At 38.0% G+C, this 24,577-nt stretch overlaps 1 protein-coding gene across 2 annotated transcripts; it reads left to right on the top strand.

Moving 5' to 3' along the window:
- Positions 1–3,231: 3,231 nt before the first annotated feature.
- LOC116037798 (histamine N-methyltransferase-like) lies at positions 3,232–24,365 on the top strand. Of its 2 annotated transcripts, none has more exons than XM_031281826.2 (7): positions 3,232–3,385; positions 6,680–6,828; positions 20,249–20,301; positions 21,168–21,275; positions 22,068–22,198; positions 22,380–22,473; positions 23,866–24,365. In XM_031281826.2, exons 2-7 carry the CDS (start codon positions 6,692–6,694, stop codon positions 24,225–24,227), a joined length of 885 nt encoding a protein of 294 aa, XP_031137686.1. In that variant the 5' UTR covers positions 3,232–3,385; positions 6,680–6,691; the 3' UTR covers positions 24,228–24,365. The 2 variants fall into 2 exon arrangements, with proteins under 2 accessions (XP_031137686.1, XP_031137687.1); XM_031281827.2 differs by lacking the exon at positions 3,232–3,385 and adding an exon at positions 6,053–6,074.
- Positions 24,366–24,577: the final 212 nt, after the last annotated feature.

Genomic DNA, 24,577 nt, shown 5'->3' with positions numbered 1-24,577 from the left:
TGGGAACGACAGCGCTCCAAACAGTTCTGGGAGATCGTGGTTCAGAGACACTTCACGGAAACCCTTTGGTTGAAGCATTTTCGATGACCAAGACAACATTTGACCTGTTGTGTAATTTTTTTGGCCAGTCCCTTTTCCCAGATGTCGCAAGCTATCGCCCTCCGGTTCCAACCGAGAAGCGTATCGCCATTGCGCTCTACAAACTGGCTACATGCGCAGAGTACAGAGTGGTAGGCGAAACGTTTGGAGTCAGCAAAACCACCGTGCACCGGTGTGTTTACGCCGTGTGCAATGCCATACGAACGAGGATGATGCGAAGGTATATATACCTACCTGGAGTGGATGAGGCGCATGATATCTCGCTGCGTAACTCCAGAGCGCACCTTGTACCACAGGTGTATGGCGCAATAGACGGGACTCACGTCCCGATTAGACCCCCTGCTGAAGGCTACAGGGATTTTGTCAATAGAAAGGGCTGGCCATCAATCATACTACAGGCTGTGGTAGACGATCGTTGCACCATAAGGGACATTTGTGTCGGCACTCCCGGTAGTGCGTCTCCTTGTTCGTCCACTTACATCTGTCTTTGTTGACACCCGCCATGTGTGCAAACAGAGCGGAAATACTGGGCGGAAATGAACTAAAACTTCTTCTTTGTTTTGTGGCGGGTTGCAACCATAAAATGACCTAAAACTTAATCGCAATTCATTATTTATTCGGCAAATAACGTTTCCATCAGCGTTTATCGCATAAGCCGTATATCGATCAAGATAAAATCCGATGAGACCGAACGTATTTCATTTGAGTCGATATTCATGAAATTCAATCGAATTTTACTGTTTCCATAAGGCATTTTTCATTCGATATCACTTAATTTGGATAAAAACGTGTGGATGGAAACATAGCTTATGTAATATGGTCAAGTTTCTGAGTTTTAGTTCATGCTCTGGCAGCAGTATTTTGTATAAGCTGAATGTTTCATTCACAAAAGTAAATAGGATGTTGCAATAAAAACAATAGTTTTCTTCAAGATGAAGAAATCATGATGTATTGATTCATGTTAACATTTCTCAATTTTTAGGGGCAAAAAAACAAAGTAAACAAATACAAATACAAATACAAATTCACTTGTCCCAAGAAAAGCTGTTAATGATGACAATGGTCATTCTATCATTTGAGGATTGCACAAATTCAATTGGGAAAAACTGTCTTTAATGTACTTGAATAGAACTCTCATGGCCCCAGGCTCCAAATAATGCAGAAAACATGTGACTAGCTTCTAAACCATAGGTGGTGGGGTCATCAATAGAGGCAGTGAATGTCCCGAGGATTCACTGACTGACATCTTTGAGAAATATTCACCACAGGGGCACATGTCTAAAAAGGAAAATTGTTATTGTCTTTTACAGTATCTTAGCAACTACATGATGAACCCCTGGCTACTAAACTGACTAAAATCTCCTTCCAGGTTTCATTCCCTGGATTAAAATCTTATCATGATGGGGTCTGTGGTCTAATTACAATCTAATTTGGGTTCTTGGCCTAATTCTTGTCTGACATTATAACAACTGGGAAATCTGGGAGACATCGACAAGCCAGGATACATTTCCTTGATTATCTCCCCTTTAAATGAAAGCATTTAGTCTTGTTTTTATCCCAAACTGACCATCCTCTGTTGTAAAAGCATGGCATAGTCTATCTGTCTTTATAGATGTCTTTTAGAGCATATTACAATATCATAGTTCACATTTCTGCTGACCTTATTATCAAAGCATGCTAAATTTTCTTCCTCTTTAAAAATATCTTTCCAGGCATTCTCCATGCAGTGATGCATGCAGCTTGCTGAGGTTTGAAATAAATCATAATGGATATAGTCTGCTTTTATTCTTGTCAAAGTTACATTTTCTTTGTGAAGTGATGCAGAAGTGCTGGGTTGCAATGTGTTTGATATGCAACTTTGATCTTTGACAATGTAAAACTGACATGATGGATTGCTTAAGTCGAGCTGATTTCCTACTTGTGATCTAACTGGAGACGAACAGCCAATCAGAATTGACCTTTAATTATCGATTGGTTGGTTTTGTGGCACACTTGTAATGCTGTGAAAATTTGAGCGAGTGTGTCTAGAATTGAGCGCACAGATTAGAGCTTAGATCGGCCCAAAAAATCAAGCCCGAACCTACCCGAGCCCGAGCACGTTGCGTCCGAGACCGGCCCGGCCCGACACATTAACTGCAATTATGAGCCCGAGCCCGATTTCAACCCGACACTTTTTTAATAGTGGGCCGTTATAACTGACGTTCAAAACTACAATTCAGAGTTGTTTGAACTACAGAAATCTGTTTAGAATAATGCAACAAGGACGAAGCCTGTAAACTGCGCTGTTTGTTTATTCAGAATGGATCGCAAATGGATCCGAATGAAGAAAAAAAGAAACAATGATGAACAACATATTGTTGTCACTGCCCACGACTTGTTTAAACTGCTTCCATACCTCCGACTTTCCTCCACACTTGCTCAAAGTTAATTCTCCTGTTTTTCTTTTTTTCTTTACATCTTCAAGCTCCATGTGTAGCACTTAAGATACACAATACAGCACAGCAGGCCCGGTGTGGTGCGTGCGAGAGGAGACTCCGCACATGAAGTGCTGCATTTAACTGCAGCCTCAGGCTCGGGCTTGGGCTGAGAATCTAAACTCTAGCACAGAGTGAAGAGGTTGAGAGCTAGGGAGACATGACCGGAGCGCAGCAGCGCCTACCTGCGAGAAAGACATGCAAATACATATTTATTGTGCACGGAATAGGTTTTTGTTTACTCAAACTAAATTATTTTTTGCGAGTGTTCATTTCTGTTCAAAATGCAATGTAATGTGCTTGGAAAATATAGTTATCTGTGCTCAAAACATACAATTACTCGCTCAGGAATGAGGCACATATAACGCCATATAGTATTCCCTATGATGTTAAGGCATAATCCAAATATAAACTGGCTCTCCCAAAATTGTAAACGTAGTGTCTGCAAGCTGCTTTTAGCCCCAAATTGATTGTCAAGTTATTTACACACATAGCCTCTATAGAATAGTGACTTAATCACCCTGATTTTTGCGTTTTAATGCTATGTTTGTTTAGGCTACTGTAGAAATATGCAAACGCAGCAGAGTTCAAGTCAAATGTTACATTAGTGAATATGCAGTAGCCTAGTGGGTGGCTACTCATAGCTCTTTAAGGATTTACGTTCCACTTATCTATGGTTTAATCATTGGCTTGATTTTTGTTGGGCGGATTTTCTTTGCAACCGTTGGCCCTCCTAAAAGGGAAGCTGTAACTCTAGTGGGAGGGTTTAATTCCAGCCTGCAGATCTCTCCGGACTCACTCCAGCAAGACATGTAAGTGGAAAATGTCGCGTTTTGTCTCGATCTGTACAGCTACAAACACCACATGCACAACGAATATGATTCAAACCAGACATTAACTGAGCGAGCAAATTGCTTGCACGTAGGCTATTCCAATCAGCTGTACACATATAGGCTACAGTATTAAGGGACGCGATAGGCTCTGTCTGTATCTCTCTGTATGGGGCGGATTTTTTGTGCTGTTGGAAACATTTCTCCAAAACACACGGGTTAGCTGTCTCATGATAGTAAAGATATGCCGTGCAGCGGCTGGACACATGCTCAGGTTCAGCGATCCTATAGCCATGAATAGCGAGCCGCCAGAGTGAAGTCCGTTTCATATTGGGAGTCCGCCCTTCAATTTGCAACAGGTCAAACACTCAGGGAAGATAGTGTCATGCCTGAAAAATGGTAAAAACAAATATGCAATGGCTCAATTGTTTTGAGAAAGTAGGCTAAATATTCATTAAAATAATACATATTTTTAAGTAAGTGAGTATAGTTGGCCTATAATGTAGATACAATCGGAAAATTAAACACTCTATAATTACAAGCTATTATAACTTGAATCGAATATAAGTAGGTTAATTATTCTGCACTGAATGTTAAGATGACAAATATGACTCCAGGGTGCAAAATACGGGGGAGCTAGGGGGAGCTAGGCTCCCCTAATGGACTCCCCTGAAAACGTGATTTGTGAAATTTCTTGTCTCAAAGAATATTGACTGTCTGTCATTTTGACGTGCAAATTCAGTTTTCTGTAATGTGATCATCGTGGATTATTTTTTTATTAAAATTGCAAAAATATCATTCATTCATGCATGACGACGATTTAAACCTAATTCACTCATTAAAGCCTCTCCCTGGAACGCGTAGCTACTATGGCGCCATTTTGATGCTACCAAGCCATCACCTCCCGTTAGCATTCCATTGACTGCCATTCATTTTAGCGTCACTTTGACAGCGAATAATTTTACATCTGAAGCATTTAAAGACTCTTTTTGTCCATTGTTTATTTCTAAAGAAACACGACAATGTATAAAAGGCTCCATTACCTTGTATCTCACATTATGGCTCTGTAGTAGACGTTTTTGTAAAAATAGGTTAATAAAGGTTATAAACGATTGTGTCATAACCACGCGACTGTCGCATAGTAGAGGAATTACCGTACAGTAGAGGAGAAGCTCGCAGGCAGTTTTGACTTATATTCGCTGTTTAAGTTTAATTACTAACGTTAACTAGCATTTTAGTTAGCAATAATTAGCCTGTGCCTGTTATCTCCTTACATATACCTACGCTACCCGTCTCTGCAACATTCGGAATGATTGAGATTTCTCTTGGCACAGCTACCAGAAGACTTCCAACTTTCAGACAGGTTGCTCACGTCACATTTACATCGTCTCTCTCAGTTGGAGGCTGCGCAGTACCGCTCAGCCATCACCGGAAAAGTGCTTATAATATCCTTCACTGGTCTCCGTCCAGAGCAACGGGATCTGTTGGTCCAGTTTATATACAGTCATGTGAAAAAATTAGGACACCCATGCTAAAGTTGACTAAAAAGAGGAATAAAAAAATCATCTTTTGGAAATTGATCTTAATGCCTTAATTAAAAAAATGAGGAAAAATCCAATCTTTAAGGACACCAATTGTGTTTGTGAATGAATAATGTATCGTAAATAAATAAATGTTCTTCCTTAAAATACACGGGGCATAAGTAAGTACACCCCTATGTTAAATTCCCATAGAGGCAGGCAGATTTTTTTTATTTTTAAAGGCCAGTTATTTCATGGATCCAGGATACTATGCATCCTAATAAAGTTCCCTTGGCCTTTGGAATTAAAATAGCCCCACATCATCACATCCCCTTCACCATACCTAGAGATTGGCATGGTTTTATTTCAGTTAGCCTAATAGCTGGTTTGATTTGCATTGAGAGATGATTTTATGGAAAGTACCCCATTGCAATGACACAATCGTGAATGGCAGTCAATAGAATGCTAACGGAGGGTGAGTGCTTATTAGAATCAAAATGGCGCCATAGGAGCTACACTTTGTGGACGCTCACTTACCCCCTTGCGTTGGAGGCCATTAATCGGTGCGCAAAGTCCTTGAAATCCATTCTGCAGTTAGCATCATATAGCCATGGCAAAAAGAAAACAAGGCTGCTTAATTAATTTTGGTTTTGCTAAGAAATTGTGTAGCGATGATGTTAATAGCACGGCCGATTCACCTGCTGCAAGCCCTGTTAGCACACCTCCCGCCAGAGTGACAACGCAAAAAGAAGCTGAAGAAGGATCGGTCACGATCCTAACCCCTCTTGCTCCTCTCTCCCGTTAAATTGGAACAGCCAGCAGTGAAGAGACTGGAAGAGCCCATATACATGGCTGTTTGTTAACCATTGTGTTGTCTTTAACCCTTGAGAGAGATTATCTATTGATTGATGGAATAGCTGACAGCATATATAGTATAACACCTTTGCATCTTGAGCAAAGTCACACTTGGCCATTGGCTGCATCCTTTGGTGTTCTTGTTGTTTATTTTCAGGCTATAGGCAATTCCAGATGCAACTCCCAATACACTTTTGTTTGCAGAGTAAAGCTCAAACGGAACATGTTAGAGACCATTTCCCCTGCAGGGAGATCGCGAACTAGAACCTAAGTGTTGCTCCTCCCAATGGCCTCAGGTAATACTGTAACTACAGTCTGCACACACTGGACACACAGCACTTTGTTCAAATGCTAACACGCTGCTGGCAAAACGAATGGAAGCTTGGGGTGCATCGCTTAGGCCTAATTGAACGGAGGAATTATGGTAGCCTGTTCTTCGGTAGCCTGAGTAACTTTAACCGTTGTTCATGTGAAATCTCAAACACAGCCTGATGCTTTGTTTATAGACTATTTGTGGGTGGCTGTTTGCTGTTTGACCTATCAATTCCTGGCGATAACGTATAATAGGGTAAATCCTGTATAATGCATACACTTGTAGCTGTTATGTATCTTTGTAAGTCATTGTAAGTCGCACGACCCTCCCCCCTCCCTGGTGAAAAAAAAGTGGGCTCCCCCAGAGGCCACGGTATAGTTCGAACACTGTCTACTCCCTATACATATGTCACAGTACCACCCACGCTGTTTGACTGGCAGGTGAGGGACAGAAGTGTTCACCTGCAACAGCAACTGTTAAAGCTACAGGAAAATAAAAAACTGAAAAGAAAAATGCACATTTTAGAGATTGCCCTTCTGCTGACCCTCTTATCTGTTGATAGAAATATTTTCTGTTTTTTTATGCCAGATTTTTTTTGCCATGGCATCTTCACTGAAGTGTCTGGTTGATGATGATAGCAGGTACCAGAAATCCTTCCAGCTTTTTCTGGAGCGCTCCTCTGAGCATCAGTGTATGCGGGACTTTATCCACAATATGCTGCCAGATATACTGGCAAGGTAATCCCCACACACACACACACACACACACATACACACATACACGAATACACACACACACACACTTTATAAGTGAGGCCACATGACCACACAATTGACAATATAATAAAAAACATCAGTGTACATTTGAATATTATATATTAGAATAGTTAATAGCTTTTACTCTAGTGTTATAGTAAACTGGTTGACCAGTACGGCCAGTACAGAAGAAAAAACACAATTTAAAGGTCTAAAGTGAAATGAATGAAGAGGGCATCAGAGCTAGGCAGATATAATGGCTGCTATTAGTTAAGTGACAATATATATTGCTATATTGGCATATATGGCGGCTGATAAGTAGACAAGACAAGTAGACATTGCAGTACAAAAATACCAAAGATATGTTTGAGATCATAAGAAACATTGTCACCCTTGCATAGTCTGTGAACAAATTAAAGGGATCCTTATCAACAATGCTTGATTATGTTATTTGTGTTTATTTTGTGTGAAAACATGCCAGTATATCATTACTAGATTACCAGAACTGTCAAACATTTGTATTGGACATAAGCCAAAATATGGTCATAATCTTTAAGCAGTCGAGTGGGGAAACAAAGAACAGATTTCAATACAGTATACAGGATGTTAACAAGGGAGGCAGATTAGAAAAAAATAAATGAATCACCAATTAACACCTGGAATGTATTAAACAGGACAGATGGAGAGAGATTGATTAACTCTAAGGAGGATCATCCTCCACCTCAGCTAGCATTGCTAGCTATCTTGTTAGCTCGTTTTTTCGCTATTTTTCCTCCACAACACTGCTCTTCTCAACAATCAACGGTGCTTTTTCTTTAATTCTTTTGGGGAAAGCAAAAGGTCTTCCAGCCATGCCTACACAGGGTAAGTAAATTAAAAAGCAAAATGTTATGTTTAAGCCTATTCTAAGATATTTCATTCATTCATTCATGAATTAAAACGTTTTTGTGGCATATATGTTTATCTAGATAGTCTGCATCATTAGGTCCTTATCCATGTGTTTTTAGCTTAATATATAGACGTGTGTGTGTGTGTGTGTGTGTGTGTGTGTGTGTGTGTGTGTGTGTGTGTGTGTGTGTGTGTGTGTGTGTGTGTGTGTGTGTGTGTGCGTGTGTGTGCGTGTGTGTGTGTGTGTGTGTAACAATAAGTTACGGGAGTGAGAGATGCAAGGCATTGTGGCTGTTTAACTAATTTATATCAGTTTTAAGACTAAAAGATCATGTTGTAGGGGCATTTATTGGTTTCAATAGGTAATGTCCAGTAGATTTAAGACGAAGCTACAGCTATAACATTATCTAAACGGTTGGTTTGTGACTAAACCTTTATCACAAGCTGCTTTAACACATAAGCTCTCGCCATATGATCCATTTCTATCATGATCAGGTTTAACAAAATCTTAATGTAGCTTAATGTAAAATGTTCACTTTCTTTAGTGTTAACCTTATAAACTAATATAGGAGATAGTTTTACTGTTAGCTGACATAGTCTGTCCATGTTATAGCATCGACTGCCTATATTACCTTTCAACAGATGTATTCTCAGTAATCTGGCAATCTACTAGAAACAGGGTGCTTTTAAATCACCAAAATACTGGGGACAACCCCGTTTGGTGTGCTCCTCAATGCTTTTAGCATTGGGGGCTAATGTTACTTTTACTTTATGACAAGTGTGTTCTGACTGACCTGTCACCTCACGTTCTCTGTCAGTCATTTCTAACTAGTATGTTATATGGCTAGCTAACTAGCTTGTTAGCTGTCCATTGTCCTTCTATTTACTTCACTAAAACAATAAGATTGACATCCACTGAACCAGAGTGCTTATGTTATCAGTAGTTAGCTTGTACTGGTTTCCTATCTGCGTCCAAGTTATAGCAGCTTAGCTGGGAGCTTCACCCACCTACAGTTAATGTTATAAGGCGGCATAAGGCGGTCCTTTTTATAGTGTCAACTTCCTATATTACCATCTAACAGATGTATTCACAGTAACGGGCCAATATGCTAGAAACAGGGTGCTTTTAAATCACTAAATTAGTCGTGACAGCCCCGTTTGGCCTACTTCTCAATTCTGTTAGCATCATTGCTGTTAACTGTAAACATCTTAGGTTAGCTAATGTTGTATTTTGGTTTCTCCCTTGTAACTAGGGCTGAACGATTTTTGAAAATAATCTAATTGCGAGTTTTTCAAAAATATTGCAATTCAATATGCGATTATTTTTTAAGCTCTTTGTCTTCTGTATTATTCAACAAAGACAAGCAATGAATCATTGTATAGTATGAACAATACCAGATTCTTGTTCTTTCCTGGAGGCCTGTATGTGATGATGAAATTAGGTGATGCAGGAATTTATATGAATGACATCTTTTATTTAACTACTTCAGTCCCAGTAGTATACTGAGCACTGACCAAGCTTGGTGGAAACATTCATTTGAAAGTCAGAAACAAATCACACAAACTAAAGGGCAGATTGCAGAAATATAAAAACAAATATGTGGCTTTACCACACTTAGTAGTATTCACATTCAATTATCATTTACTGTAATAAACATATGTAAATATGTGGATTGCACTTTTTAAACACTGTCTTTGAACTCTACTAGACAGTTAAATAAGTAAAAATATAGTATATACAGTATATACAATGGTGTATTTTTTTACAGAGCACACAGAGGAGCTGCCTCCAGCCCCTCCCTCCCCTCATGAAGTGGCGTGCAGCGTGCATGACAGCGTCAACGTTGCACTCACACTCAGAGACAGAGAGGCTATCGTTACGTTAGCAGTAGCATGCTGCTGCTGGTCTTGCCGTGGGATTAACTGTACTAATAAAAGCGTTGAAACAACGCGGCCACGCTGCTGTGATAGGTCCCCGAACGGCATTTATCAGAGTCTGGTTGTTACCCCTCCCCGTGGTAGTCTCAACCACTCCATATCTTTGTAACGGAGCTAGCTAACTGGATCTAACCGCTAATCGGAGCTAATCATTGCTAACCGAGCCTTCAGTTCTGCGTGCCTGTATCCATTAACTGCATGTATGGACTCGATCCAGAATAAAACCCTTCATTTTATTAAAATGGCTGTAAAAGTTTTAAACTACAACTCAGAGTTGTTTGAATGACAGAAATCTGCTTAAGGTACGGCGTAGCGTTAGCGTGCTAATTTGGTGCTTTCTCTGTGGGTACAGACTGATTTGCTCTTGCGAGTCACGTGACCAAATCGCAGCCTTAACATATCGCAATATTATTGCAAATGCAATTAATCGTTAAGCCCTACTTGTAACATATGCCAAAAACAGTAACAGATGAAGTAACATGAAGTCAAGTACATGTACATATAGTGTACTGTAATTGTAACCTGTACTGGATACAGTATTTTATGTTTGTCTGTTTGCTGAGCTAACAGTGTTATACACACTACTGTAGTAGCTGTATGAAAACTGGGTCATGTTTTGTGGCGATTCTCCATGTTGACATGTTGACTGATTTGGCTATATGGAGAGAAATTTATTCTATTTTCCTCAGTCTGCAGCATTGTGCTTGTATAGTGTAGGGAACTTATTGTATATTTGCTTTCTCTGTGTACTTCATTTACAGTACTATAATCACGAGAAGTAGAATTGCTAAAAGTGTTTCAGATAGCAACAGCAGTGGATAACTGGTTCAAACAGAATTAAGACATATGTTTTCTGATAATTGGGTGTGTGTTTTTGCTAATGATATGTAGCATTTTGAAAGAACTGGTCCTTGTTTTTAAAATAGTACTTAAGCAATCGAAAAGAAGAAGAAGAAGAAAAAAAAAAAAAAACTGCAATTGTAACATACTGCTGTTTATACTGTTTAAACCTCTGGATTAAACAGATTCTCTTCTTAAAAACAGAAAATGTAAAGTCCCAAGTCTATCAGAAGGCTTACAACTTGCCACCCCTGAACCAGGTGATCAACTTACAGGAGGAGAAAAGTTGACATTTAATTGCCCCCCGGCCTGCAGACTAAGCGTGAAAGCAGTGGATGACTGTTTAGCAGGCGGTCAATGGAGTGACTCCTTTCCAACATGTGGAGGTAAATCAAGGCTCTTTTCCCCTTGCTCTTTATCTAGATGTTTCTCACAGAGCACCGTAATCTCACAACGCATGATTTGCACTATTTAGCCTGTTCTACATTTTACAAATCATGTTTGTTATGTGCTATTTTTTCTTCTTCTAGTACACATTAATAATACTTACCGTTTCTGGTATTAACATTAATCCAACTTAAAGTTAAATAAAGTTTGAATTAACACATCTTTAAAGGGGTTTGAACAAGACCTGAACATTAAAACCTTCATGTATAGTGTGTATAGCAGAGCGACTGTATAAGACTATTGGTTTTAGCTTTTTCTATGAAATAACTTATTTTTTTATTTTTTTTGTGGGGGTGACTGGGTATGGGTGATCACAAGCACAAGGGTGTGTGAACAGTAAAGTAGCATTCAATCGTGTGTGACCTAATCTAAGTCTGGTATAGACCAGTTCTTCCCTTATGTTTAAACTCAGAGCAGTACCCCTTTTCCAGGGCACATTCTTCAGTATTTTATGATAGCACATGATTACTTTCTTTTGTGCTAACCTTATAAACCAATAGGGGGATAGTTTTTATTGTTAGCTGCCATCGTCTGTCATTGCTACAGTGTTGACTTCCTATATTACCTTCTAACAGCTGTATTCTCAGTAATGGGCATGTTTTGATGTGATTCTCCATGTTGACATGTTGACTGATTTGGGTATATGGAGAGAAATTAATTATATTTTCTTTTTATTCTAGCCTTATAAACCAATACGGTAGATAGTTACGTGTAAACATCCTAGGTTAACTAATATTGTATTAGTTCTCTACCCTTGTAACATATGCCAAAAACAGTAACAGATGAAGTCAAGTACATGTACATTTTAGTGCTTGTAAGGAATTGATACCTGTATGGTATATTAGCACTTCACAGAGGAAAATCCCACCCATTCCATGTGTAAAGGGTTGTAGGACTGTTTATAAAATAAGAAGACATTTGGTTTTCGGTTTTGTTGTGTGTTAGGATGTTGTATTTTAGACGGTGACGTTCATGGTTTTTTTTTGTTTTTTTAAACTGTACCCATTTATGTTTTTAGCTCACCTGCAAAGTTTGTCATTCCTTCACCTCAGGTATGTTTATACAAGCACTGTCGCTGTTTAAACAAGGCATTAGCTGATGAGTTGCTGATGGCATGAATAGTTTGAAAGTTACCAACGCATAAAAATAAAAGTGGTTGTACTCTGAGGTAACCTGGAGGGGGGGTTCAATTTTAATTTATTATTATTATTATTATTATTATTATTATTATTATTATTATTATTATTATTGATTGTGTTAAGATAGTTTAACTAGTTTGTTTTTGACATATAGATTACTTCTGATCGTAAGCGGATGCTATTTCGCAAAATCACTACTTGGTTGTTTACTTCTAGCTAGTTAAAAGTAATATTGGAACTGAATCCCACCTAGTTTTCGTTATTTCGATCGTTTGATAAAAGAGAGAACAAACTATTGTGTTCTCTGCTTGCATGAATAGGTGCCTGTAATGTCTGCCCACATATACAATCAATTCAATAAATGTTTATAAGCATCACTGATATTTCTTAAATCATTGTAGTTTTTCAGAGCAATAAGAGATTATTAAAGCCATGGTCATATTTGCAACAAATTAAAAACCCTTATCAAGGCATTTAGGTTTTTCATGTTCTGTAATCTTATATAATCTAATATAAAAAACAGTCCAATTAAATTTAGTGGACACTTGCAGGTTGTTTAACATATTTAATTTACCTTGTCAAAACCAATGAGTAATTCATAACAAACTGCACAATATTTGAGACAAAACCTAAAAAGCGTATGGTTCATACTCCTGTGAAGCAGTACACTTTGCCTGTAGGATTTACTGTAGCAGGAACATTGATATTGGCAAACAGATGACCCATGTACATGTGAGTTTGTGAGCAGGGTTATGATATGAACTAAAATAAAAGATAAGTTTAGGGTTCACAATAGGGATAATTCAGGTATTGCAACACAAGTTAAGAATAATTGAATTAAATGAGGTAGTAGCAAAGCTAAAGTGACGTATAATCAATAGCCATGAGTCAAGTCAACAGTGTACACCAGAAATAATATATACTGTGATTAAGTAATGATTTTTAGTGTTGTCTGTAGCCTACTAATATAACAAAACAGAAAAATAATATAGCACCTGATGCAGTATGGAAGAGCAGCAGCGTGACTTCTAGCTTTCATGGGTTGATGATAAGACACTGTGCTGCTATGTTGTAGCATTGGTCGAGCCCTTCAGCCGCAACTGAAAGAAAAGAAAATACGTTTTTTCTGTTCAGTTTGCTTTGTATTCATTAAAACCTACTATTTAAGGATCATATCATTTCTAGATCTGTTTTTATTATAGGAGTGAAATTGTACTTACGTTTTATACAGACTGATATGATTCCATCATTTTTAGACTTATGTTATATGGAGGAATGAAGACTAAATTCTGATGAACAACACATAACATGACGCCTAAACTGACACAAACAATCCAGTTTCTTGTGTTCTTTCAGTTATATTACAGTTTTAGGTTTTACTATTGCCCCATTCACCTAGCAAATCAGCAATCAAGGTAAAGAGCTGATTATCTGCAGTCATGATACATTACTAAATAGACCGTGTTGATGTTTTCACACGAGTTATCAATATCTTACAATAAAAGTCCCTGGTAGGTGTAATTTCAAGAAGAACTACTATAAACATAGCAGTCACCTCTAGATAGTTAAACACATGTTAGAACAGTGATCTGTTTTAGTAAGGATTCAGTTCCAATATTACTTTTAACTAGCTAGAAGTAAACAACCAAGTAGTGAATTTGCGAAATAGCATCCGCTTACGATCAGAAGTAATCTATTTGTCAAAAACAAACTAGTTAAACTATCTTAACACAATCAATAATAATAATAATAATAATAATAAATTAAAATTGAACCCCCCCTCCAGGTTACCTCAGAGTACAACCACTTTTATTTTTATGCGTTGGTAACTTTCAAACTATTCATGCCATCAGCAACTCATCAGCTAATGCCTTGTTTAAACAGCGACAGTGCTTGTATAAACATACCTGAGGTGAAGGAATGACAAACTTTACTAAAATGTACATGTACTTGACTTCATCTGTTACTGTTTTTGGCATATGTTACACGGGTAGAGCACTAATACAATATTAGTTAACATAGGATGATAAGACACTGTGCTGCTATGTTGTAGCATTGGTCGAGCCCTTCAGCTGCAACTGAAAGAAAAAAAAATACGTTTTTTCTGTTCAGTTTGCTTTGTATTCATTAAAAAAAAAACAACAAAAAAAACCTACTATTTAAGGATCATATCATTTCTAGATCTGTTTTTATTATAGGAGTGAAATTGTACTTACGTTTTATACAGACTGATATGATTCCATCATTTTTAGACTTATGTTATATGGAGGAATGAAGACTAAATTCTGATGAACAACACATAACATGACGCCTAAACTGACACAAACAATCCAGTTTCTTGTGTTCTTTCAGTTATATTACAGTTTTAGGTTTTACTATTGCCCCATACACCTAGCAAATCAGCAATCAAGGTAAAGAGCTGATTATCTGCAGTCGTGATACATTACTAAATAGACCGTGTTGATGTTTTCACACGAGTTATCAATATCTTACAATAAAAGTCCCTGGTAGGTGTAATTTCAAGAAGAACTACTATAAACATAGCAGTCACCTCTAGATAGTTAAATACATGTTAGAACAGTGATCTGTTTTAGTAAGGATTCAGTTCCAATATTACTTTTAACTAGCTAGAAGTAAACAACCAAGTAGTGAATTTGCGAAATAGCATCCGCTTACGATCAGAAGTAATCTATTTGTCAAAAACAAACTAGTTAAACTATCTTAACACAATCAATAATAATAATAATAATAATAATAATAATAATAATAATAATAATAATAATAATAATAATAAAAATAATAATAAATTAAAATTGAACCCCCCCTCCAGGTTACCTCAGAGTACAACCACTTTTATTTTTATGCGTTGGTAACTTTCAAACTATTCATGCCATCAGCAACTCATCAGCTAATGCCTTGTTTAAACAGCGACAGTGCTTGTATAAACATACCTGAGGTGAAGGAATGACAAACTTTGCAGGTGAGCTAAAAACATAAATGGGTACAGTTTAAAAAAACAAAAAAAAACCATGAACGTCACCGTCTAAAATACAACATCCTAACACACAACAAAACCGAAAACCAAATGTCTTCTTATTTTATAAACAGTCCTACAACCCTTTACACATGGAATGGGTGGAATTTTCCTCTGTGAAGTGCTAATATACCATACAGGTATCAATTCCTTACAAGCACTAAAATGTACATGTACTTGACTTCATCTGTTACTGTTTTTGGCATATGTTACAAGGGTAGAGAACTAATACAATATTAGTTAACCTAGGATGTTTACACGTAACTATCTACCGTATTGGTTTATAAGGCTAGAATAAAAAGAAAATATAATTAATTTCTCTCCATATACCCAAATCAGTCAACATGTCAACATGGAGAATCACATCAAAACATGCCCATTACTGAGAATACAGCTGTTAGAAGGTAATATAGGAAGTCAACACTGTAGCAATGACAGACGATGGCAGCTAACAATAAAAACTATCCCCCTATTGGTTTATAAGGTTAGCACAAAAGAAAGTAATCATGTGCTATCATAAAATACTGAAGAATGTGCCCTGGAAAAGGGGTACTGCTCTGAGTTTAAACATAAGGGAAGAACTGGTCTATACCAGACTTAGATTAGGTCACACACGATTGAATGCTACTTTACTGTTCACACACCCTTGTGCTTGTGATCACCCATACCCAGTCACCCCCACAAAAAAAATAAAAAAATAAGTTATTTCATAGAAAAAGCTAAAACCAATAGTCTTATACAGTCGCTCTGCTATACACACTATACATGAAGGTTTTAATGTTCAGGTCTTGTTCAAACCCCTTTAAAGATGTGTTAATTCAAACTTTATTTAACTTTAAGTTGGATTAATGTTAATACCAGAAACGGTAAGTATTATTAATGTGTACTAGAAGAAGAAAAAGTAGCACATCACAAACATGATTTGTAAAATGTAGAACAGGCTAAATAGTGCAAATCATGCGTTGTGAGATTACGGTGCTCTGTGAGAGATCTAGATAAAGAGCAAGGGGAAAAGAGCCTTGATTTACCTCCACATGTTGGAAAGGAGTCACTCCATTGACCGCCTGCTAAACAGTCATCCACTGCTTTCACGCTTAGTCTGCAGGCCGGGGGGCAATTAAATGTCAACTTTTCTCCTCCTGTAAGTTGATCACCTGGTTCAGGGGTGGCAAGTTGTAAGCCTTCTGATAGACTTGGGACTTTACATTTTCTGTTTTTAAGAAGAGAATCTGTTTAATCCAGAGGTTTAAACAGTATAAACAGCAGTATGTTACAATTGCAGTTTTTTTTTTTTTTTCTTCTTCTTCTTCTTTTCGATTGCTTAAGTACTATTTTAAAAACAAGGACCAGTTCTTTCAAAATGCTACATATCATTAGCAAAAACACACACCCAATTATCAGAAAACATATGTCTTAATTCTGTTTGAACCAGTTATCCACTGCTGTTGCTATCTGAAACACTTTTAGCAATTCTACTTCTCGTGATTATAGTACTGTAAATGAAGTACACAGAGAAAGCAAATATACAATAAGTTCCCTACACTATACAAGCACAATGCTGCAGACTGAGGAAAATAGAATAAATTTCTCTCCATATAGCCAAATCAGTCAACATGTCAACATGGAGAATCGCCACAAAACATGACCCAGTTTTCATACAGCTACTACAGTAGTGTGTATAACACTGTTAGCTCAGCAAACAGACAAACATAAAATACTGTATCCAGTACAGGTTACAATTACAGTACACTATATGTACATGTACTTGACTTCATGTTACTTCATCTGTTACTGTTTTTGGCATATGTTACAAGTAGGGCTGAACGATTAATTGCATTTGCAATAATATTGCAATATGTTAAGGCTGCGATTTGGTCACGTGACTCGCAAGAGCAAATCAGTCTGTACCCACAGAGAAAGCACCAAATTAGCACGCTAACGCTACGCCGTACCTTAAGCAGATTTCTGTCATTCAAACAACTCTGAGTTGTAGTTTAAAACTTTTACAGCCATTTTAATAAAATGAAGGGTTTTATTCTGGATCGAGTCCATACATGCAGTTAATGGATACAGGCACGCAGAACTGAAGGCTCGGTTAGCAATGATTAGCTCCGATTAGCGGTTAGATCCAGTTAGCTAGCTCCGTTACAAAGATATGGAGTGGTTGAGACTACCACGGGGAGGGGTAACAACCAGACTCTGATAAATGCCGTTCGGGGACCTATCACAGCAGCGTGGCCGCGTTGTTTCAACGCTTTTATTAGTACAGTTAATCCCACGGCAAGACCAGCAGCAGCATGCTACTGCTAACGTAACGATAGCCTCTCTGTCTCTGAGTGTGAGTGCAACGTTGACGCTGTCATGCACGCTGCACGCCACTTCATGAGGGGAGGGAGGGGCTGGAGGCAGCTCCTCTGTGTGCTCTGTAAAAAAATACACCATTGTATATACTGTATATACTATATTTTTACTTATTTAACTGTCTAGTAGAGTTCAAAGACAGTGTTTAAAAAGTGCAATCCACATATTTACATATGTTTATTACAGTAAATGATAATTGAATGTGAATACTACTAAGTGTGGTAAAGCCACATATTTGTTTTTATATTTCTGCAATCTGCCCTTTAGTTTGTGTGATTTGTTTCTGACTTTCAAATGAATGTTTCCACCAAGCTTGGTCAGTGCTCAGTATACTACTGGGACTGAAGTAGTTAAATAAAAGATGTCATTCATATAAATTCCTGCATCACCTAATTTCATCATCACATACAGGCCTCCAGGAAAGAACAAGAATCTGGTATTGTTCATACTATACAATGATTCATTGCTTGTCTTTGTTGAATAATACAGAAGACAAAGAGCTTAAAAAATAATCGCATATTGAATTGCAATATTTTTGAAAAACTCGCAATTAGATTATTTTCAAAAATCGTTCAGCCCTAGTTACAAGGGAGAAACCAAAATACAACATTAGCTAACCTAAGATGTTTACAGTTAACAGCAATGATGCTAACAGAATTGAGAAGTAGGCCAAACGGGGCTGTCACGACTAATTTAGTGATTTAAAAGCACCCTGTTTCTAGCATATTGGCCCGTTACTGTGAATACATCTGTTAGATGGTAATATAGGAAGTTGACACTATAAAAAGGACCGCCTTATGCCGCCTTATAACATTAACTGTAGGTGGGTGAAGCTCCCAGCTAAGCTGCTATAACTTGGACGCAGATAGGAAACCAGTACAAGCTAACTACTGATAACATAAGCACTCTGGTTCAGTGGATGTCAATCTTATTGTTTTAGTGAAGTAAATAGAAGGACAATGGACAGCTAACAAGCTAGTTAGCTAGCCATATAACATACTAGTTATAGTTATAAATCTACTGGACATTACCTATTGAAACCAATAAATGCCCCTACAACATGATCTTTTAGTCTTAAAACTGATATAAATTAGTTAAACAGCCACAATGCCTTGCATCTCTCACTCCCGTAACTTATTGTTACACACACACACACACACACACACACACACACACACACACACACACACACACACACACACCAGTCTATATATTAAGTTAGCTAAAAACACATGGATACATGGACCTAATGATGCAGACTATCTAGATAAACATATATGCCACAAAAACGTTTTAATTCATGAATGAATGAATGAAATATCTTAGAATAGGCTTAAACATAACATTTTGCTTTTTAATTTACTTACCCTGTGTAGGCATGGCTGGAAGACCTTTTGCTTTCCCCAAAAGAATTAAAGAAAAAGCACCGTTGATTGTTGAGAAGAGCAGTGTTGTGGAGGAAAAATAGCGAAAAAACGAGCTAACAAGATAGCTAGCAATGCTAGCTAAAAAATAGCAGGGAAAAGCAGACAGACAGGCTGAGACACTGCTTTTTAAAACACTACAAACCACACCATGTATGACAGTTGGACACCCTTTCCCTACCCCCCTAACTTTTTAACCGTTAACCATTGGTATAAACATACGTTTTAACTACAGAAATCTAAATAAGACCACTCAGAAGCTAATGAACTAACAAGCTAACCCACGCCAGACTCCCTTTCAGGAATACATGATTTTAAAACTTCACCACACTGTAACAGGCCACTCCGGGCAGTCATGGTTCTGGTTCTCACGGGCTTCCCTTCCCCTCAGCGGGCACAACAAACCGGGCACTATCAATTTCATTTTTTTCAACGTTTTTTTTTTTGTTGTTGTTGTTTTTTTCGACCAATCAGAACGCTAGAAAGAGATGCACACACACCCCCTACCCCCCTACCCCCCTACCCCCCAAACCTGTGCAGTATATACTACTCACCTCTCATTTAAAAAACAGAACTCTTGGAAACTTGCATTGGTATACAATGTTTCTTGGCTGACAAGTAAGTGTGCTCATTAGCAGGGAAGCAAAACATTCAATTTATTTCTACCGATTGTATCAGAAAAAGGAGTATGTACACCTCAATCTATAACACTGTCAGAAATGTGATAAAAGAAAAGCGATAAAGTGTGAAGACTTTTGTAGCACACAAGCAATTACGCAACTTAACCTGTGCAAATCAACCAACATGCACTGTGTCTTAATCATTACTGCTGAAAACAGTCAGCAGCGTTAGTTGGTTACTCGAAACACCCCAAACATATTATGTGAATGTTATATATGGGTTTGATCATTCTGTTTGTTACTGTTATGCCCACAAAACCAAATAATCGACTACACAAATGTATATAGATTAACCATCTGAAACAAGGTGTGCATATGTGCATGACAATGAGTGAGTGTTTATGGAAATGTAGACCCTGTGACTGTCTAAGAAGCACACCAGGGAAGAATCTGGAGAGATATGACTCGCAAGTAAATTAAAAAAAGTGTAATAGTGTTATTAAAATTCAGACAGTGAGTGACATAAACATGCCATAGCAAGAATCAAAGCCTCGGTATTGCTCAAGACGCTATGTCAGAACATCTCACATGTGTCACAAATTGACAGGTAAAAGCCCAAAAATGTGACCCACATCCGGCAGGTTAGAGGATGTGAATTTCCAAACTTGACTGTTCTAAAGACTTAAAGTGCTTTTTTTGCTCTCCCCTCAGCATTGGAAATGGAAAGTCCCATCTAAATGTAATTGGAGTTGGAAGTGGAGCTGGTAAGAAGAACACACAGTGTAGGACACTTTCACTGCTGAACTTATGTTATGTTCTTCTATGTGACACAGTAAATAGCTGAGCGACCTCTGCGGCAGACAGCGAAGGTGAGGAGGCGTTGTTGAATCAGCCTGCTGTAACGGTTTCTATTGCTCTGCTGTCATTTATGGCTGCAGCAGTAAAAAACCTTTAGCCTTATTATCACTGCCAAGAGTTTGTATGCAGCTGTCCAGTTGTCAGATTAATCTTTAACCTTAGTCGCAGACAGTGTCCTCACTAGCCTGTGGTTTTACTGCACATTGTTTCCAGTGCTCATGATACATTAAGGTTCATTTGTTCCTGAGCAAACCCACTATATGTGCCCATGAGTGCTATTACCCTTCACTTAGGTCAAAGCCAATTCTTTTAATTTACCTGAACTGTCACGTGAGTGACATAATGGAGCGATGGTACAGATTCTCTAATGGACTGTGCAATCCATTAGAATGACGACAAACTCCCCCGCAAGGTATTATTCAATCTAATCAGAAAGATTCAGCGCCTGTCCAGATCAGCTTCTTTGCTTGGATTTACTTCTGTACTTGGCAACTTGTCAGCTTCAATAAGAACTAGAGCAAAAGCACCTGCCTGTGGCTATATAATATTGAAAGGAATATCACAGTGATAACTCTGTGGTTTTGAGCTTTGAATCAAGGTTTTTTCAGAGATTATTGCAATATAAAATGTATCATTTCCTGCTAAAATGACAAGGGCTGTTAGCCATTTCCTGTTTAAATCTGCAGCACTAGGTGTTGCTGGAAGAGTATAGGTCAAATGTTATTACAAAAAATAGGTGGTTTTAAAATTAAAACTGTATTTGTACCTGTAGGTGAGATTGACCTCGAGATGCTCGCCAAACTCCGTCTGAAGCACCCAGGGGTGACGGTGGATAACGAGGTGGTGGAGCCTAGCAGCACTCAGCTTCATAACTACAAAGGTACAGTCTTGATAGGCACACACGTATCTCACATACCACAAATTTTAACTGTATCTGTATATTCACATGCCCCAAAATAGGCTTAAATATTTAACAGCAAATAAGGAATATACTTACTTTTTATTTTATTTTTAATTCAGATAATACAATTTAAAGCAGCCCTAGGCTTTAACACTAACACATGAGTAATACAGTTATTCATGTATTACAGTAGTAGGGAGATGGTCCTTTAACCACCAGCCCTAGATTCAAGCCCTCATGTCAGCAAGTATACACCTTGAACACACTGAATCCCCACCAGCTCATGGTCTGCTGCTCTCTGACCAGTAGTTTCACATACTTTGTAGTACTACTACTAATTATTCACACATCCACATATATTCGAAGAACTATCATAATGAAAGTTGTAGGTAAAGTGGTGATCCTGAGGTTCCTCATTTTTATCTTTAATGCCCATCTGTTATGCACTGTGTGCTTATTACAGTATATGCTCACACCTCCACACTGTTTTTGCAGTTTGAGTTTCTGAATTATTTCCAAAAATGTGTTGATAGTTAGTGTAGACACTACAACATCATGTTCATTTCAGTGTTAACAATACTGTATAATACAGTGAATTTTAAGTACAGTAATAATGAGTGCTTTCTGAGTTAAATTAGTTATTTTATACTTCCCCTGTTATATATTTATCATTCACACAAAGCAAAATGGAGTAACGATACATATTGGGATTTTTGACATTGTAATGTAGCAATTACATTCCATAACTCTGTTTTGTGTCTGTTGATGCAGTTTTGGTGTCACAGAAACCAGGTTTAGATTACATCAAATTCACCTGGAACAAGATGACTGCCACTGAGTTTCAGGAGCACTGGAGAGTGAAAAAGATGACTAAGAAGGCTGACTTCATTCACATGATACAGGTTGGTTGTTGCCGATGTAGTGCTTCTGGCCCACAGACTGTATTTTTGACACATCTAGGCCATATTCATTCGGTGGCGCTCCACGGCAATTAATCCCATTAGAACATCTGTCTAGCATGGCATTTAATTAGGTGCTCCATGAATCCGGTTACCAGCTCATTATCTGCGGTGAAATCGACAGATGCTGTACTATGTGAAGGATCCTGGAGCTACCATCAGCTTCTTCCAAAGTCTCCTAGACAAGAATGGGAAGCTTCTTATCCTTCTAGTATCTGGTAAGTGGATGGAACTAATCTTAAATTATCGAGACTTTTTTTTTCTTTTCTCTGATTGCTGGGCTTTGTTATGCTCTATACAGTCAAGTATACCCTGCTTCAGTATATCTAGGGATGAAAACCAGTTTAACAATGTATCTATCTAAAAATACTATTACTGTGGTTATCAGAGGTAGTGGGGAAAAAAAACAAGAGAAAACTCCCTCTGGCATTCTGGTATATACTGTACAAATGTTTAATGGAGTTGGGGGGATAGCAGTTACACTGCTATTTACTAAACATATTTTTGTCTGTTTTTACTAAGTTCATTAAAAAGTTTTATATTTATGATTGAAAAACAAACAACACATTAATCAGTCATCATATTTCAATATTATAACGTCGGTCTGTCAGTCAGTTGGTCCAGCACTTTGGTTCAGACTGACATATATATCAACAGTTATTAGAGGAATTTCCATGACATTTTGATACGGACATTCATGGTTTATATGGGATGAATCCTACTGACTTTTGCAAACTTCTGTCTTTTTCTCTGGCACCTCTAACAGGGCAACGTTTTTACTTAACTAGGATAATATCCCAACATCCAGATGATGGAATGGATTGTACGTCAGAGGATGTATGTTAATGATGACTTGGAGTGGTCGTCAAATGTATGTTATGTTATGTATTAATTTGGTTTTCACTTCTCCTTTAGTGCCATCATGAGGTTCACATGTCCAAGACTTGTTCATGACCTACCTACAATAATAATTACATTCCCATCAGTCTCAGCTGTACTTTTGTGTTTAGTGCTAATTAGCGAATGTTAGCATGCTAACACGCTTAACTAAAATGATGAACATGGTAAACATTATACTTGCCAAGGGGGAATGTTCTGCCTGTAAAAAGTGTAATTAATTCAAGGATACATGTAAATTCATTCAGATCAAAAGGCTCACGTATGAATGTAATATGCCTCTGCAGAGCAGTGAGTTGACCATGTCACCACCTAGAGGGTGAGATTTTCTCTATTCCCCAGAACGTTAATGAAGCTGCAGCAGAGCCACAGATAGCCTTAGCATAATGTGGAGCAATAGAATTGTCCATGGTTTGTGTGTGTTTTTTTTGTAGTTTGGTGTTCAGATATGAAATCGTCAAAGCTGTTTTAGTTTGCCCAACATACACCAGACAACAGGGACATTTCAGCATGTAGACAACATGTGTGCCACTGAAGTGTAGGAAACCCTTTTTCATCCAAACATTACCTGTGTGTTAGCACTGTCATTGTGAGTATGTAAGCACACTGATGTTAGCATTTAGCTCAAAGCACCCCTCTGCCAAAGTACAGCCTCACAGAGCTGCTAGCATGCCTGTAGACTCTTAGTCTTGTTTTCTTGTCATCTATTGCAGGTGAGAGTGGTTGGGGAAGGCTGTGGCGGACCTACAGGAACCAGCTCTGTAACACAGAAATAAGTCAGTGTGTGACCACTGGAGACATCAAAAGCTTCCTGGACTCCAAAGGGGTGAGCTACCAGAGCTACGAGCTGCCATCTGAAATGGACATCACCGAGTGTTTCACTGAGGGGGTTGAGAAGGGAGAGCTGTTGCTTGATTTTCTCACCGAGGTGCTGGACTTCAGTAAGACCGCCTCACCTGAGCTGAAAGCTGGTGTCTTGGAGTTACTCCGGCATCCAGACTGTAGTGTGGAGTCCAACGGCAAAGTTATCTTTAACAACAACCTCGGAGTGATAGTCATAGATCAGCTTACTTAAAAACAAGTGGTTAATGCAGTGAATGTAACATTTGCAGCACATTAATAACATACTTGAATTAGTTTTAAACATTGTGATTTTCAAATTGTACACTTTATAATGTACTCTATGTAATTAAAAAGCGTTAAGCCTATGGGGAAATGCTTTGTTTTTCATGATCAGTTCTGTTTTCTAAGAACAGTTTTTTTGTATTGATACCAGTATTATTTCTTAATTATGTCTTTGCTTGAGCAAAATGAAAATGGCTTGATTGTGATTTCTTTTCTTTTTTAAAGTTTTAATCAACTTCAGGCATCAGCCTCGGATTCCTCATGATAGCATTTTTTATGTGCTACAGCTGGCAGTCTGCT

This window comes from Sander lucioperca, chromosome 8, assembly GCF_008315115.2.
Source record: "Sander lucioperca isolate FBNREF2018 chromosome 8, SLUC_FBN_1.2, whole genome shotgun sequence".
Taxonomy (NCBI): domain Eukaryota; kingdom Metazoa; phylum Chordata; class Actinopteri; order Perciformes; family Percidae; genus Sander; species Sander lucioperca.
This window is presented reverse-complemented; position numbering and strand designations above follow the sequence as displayed.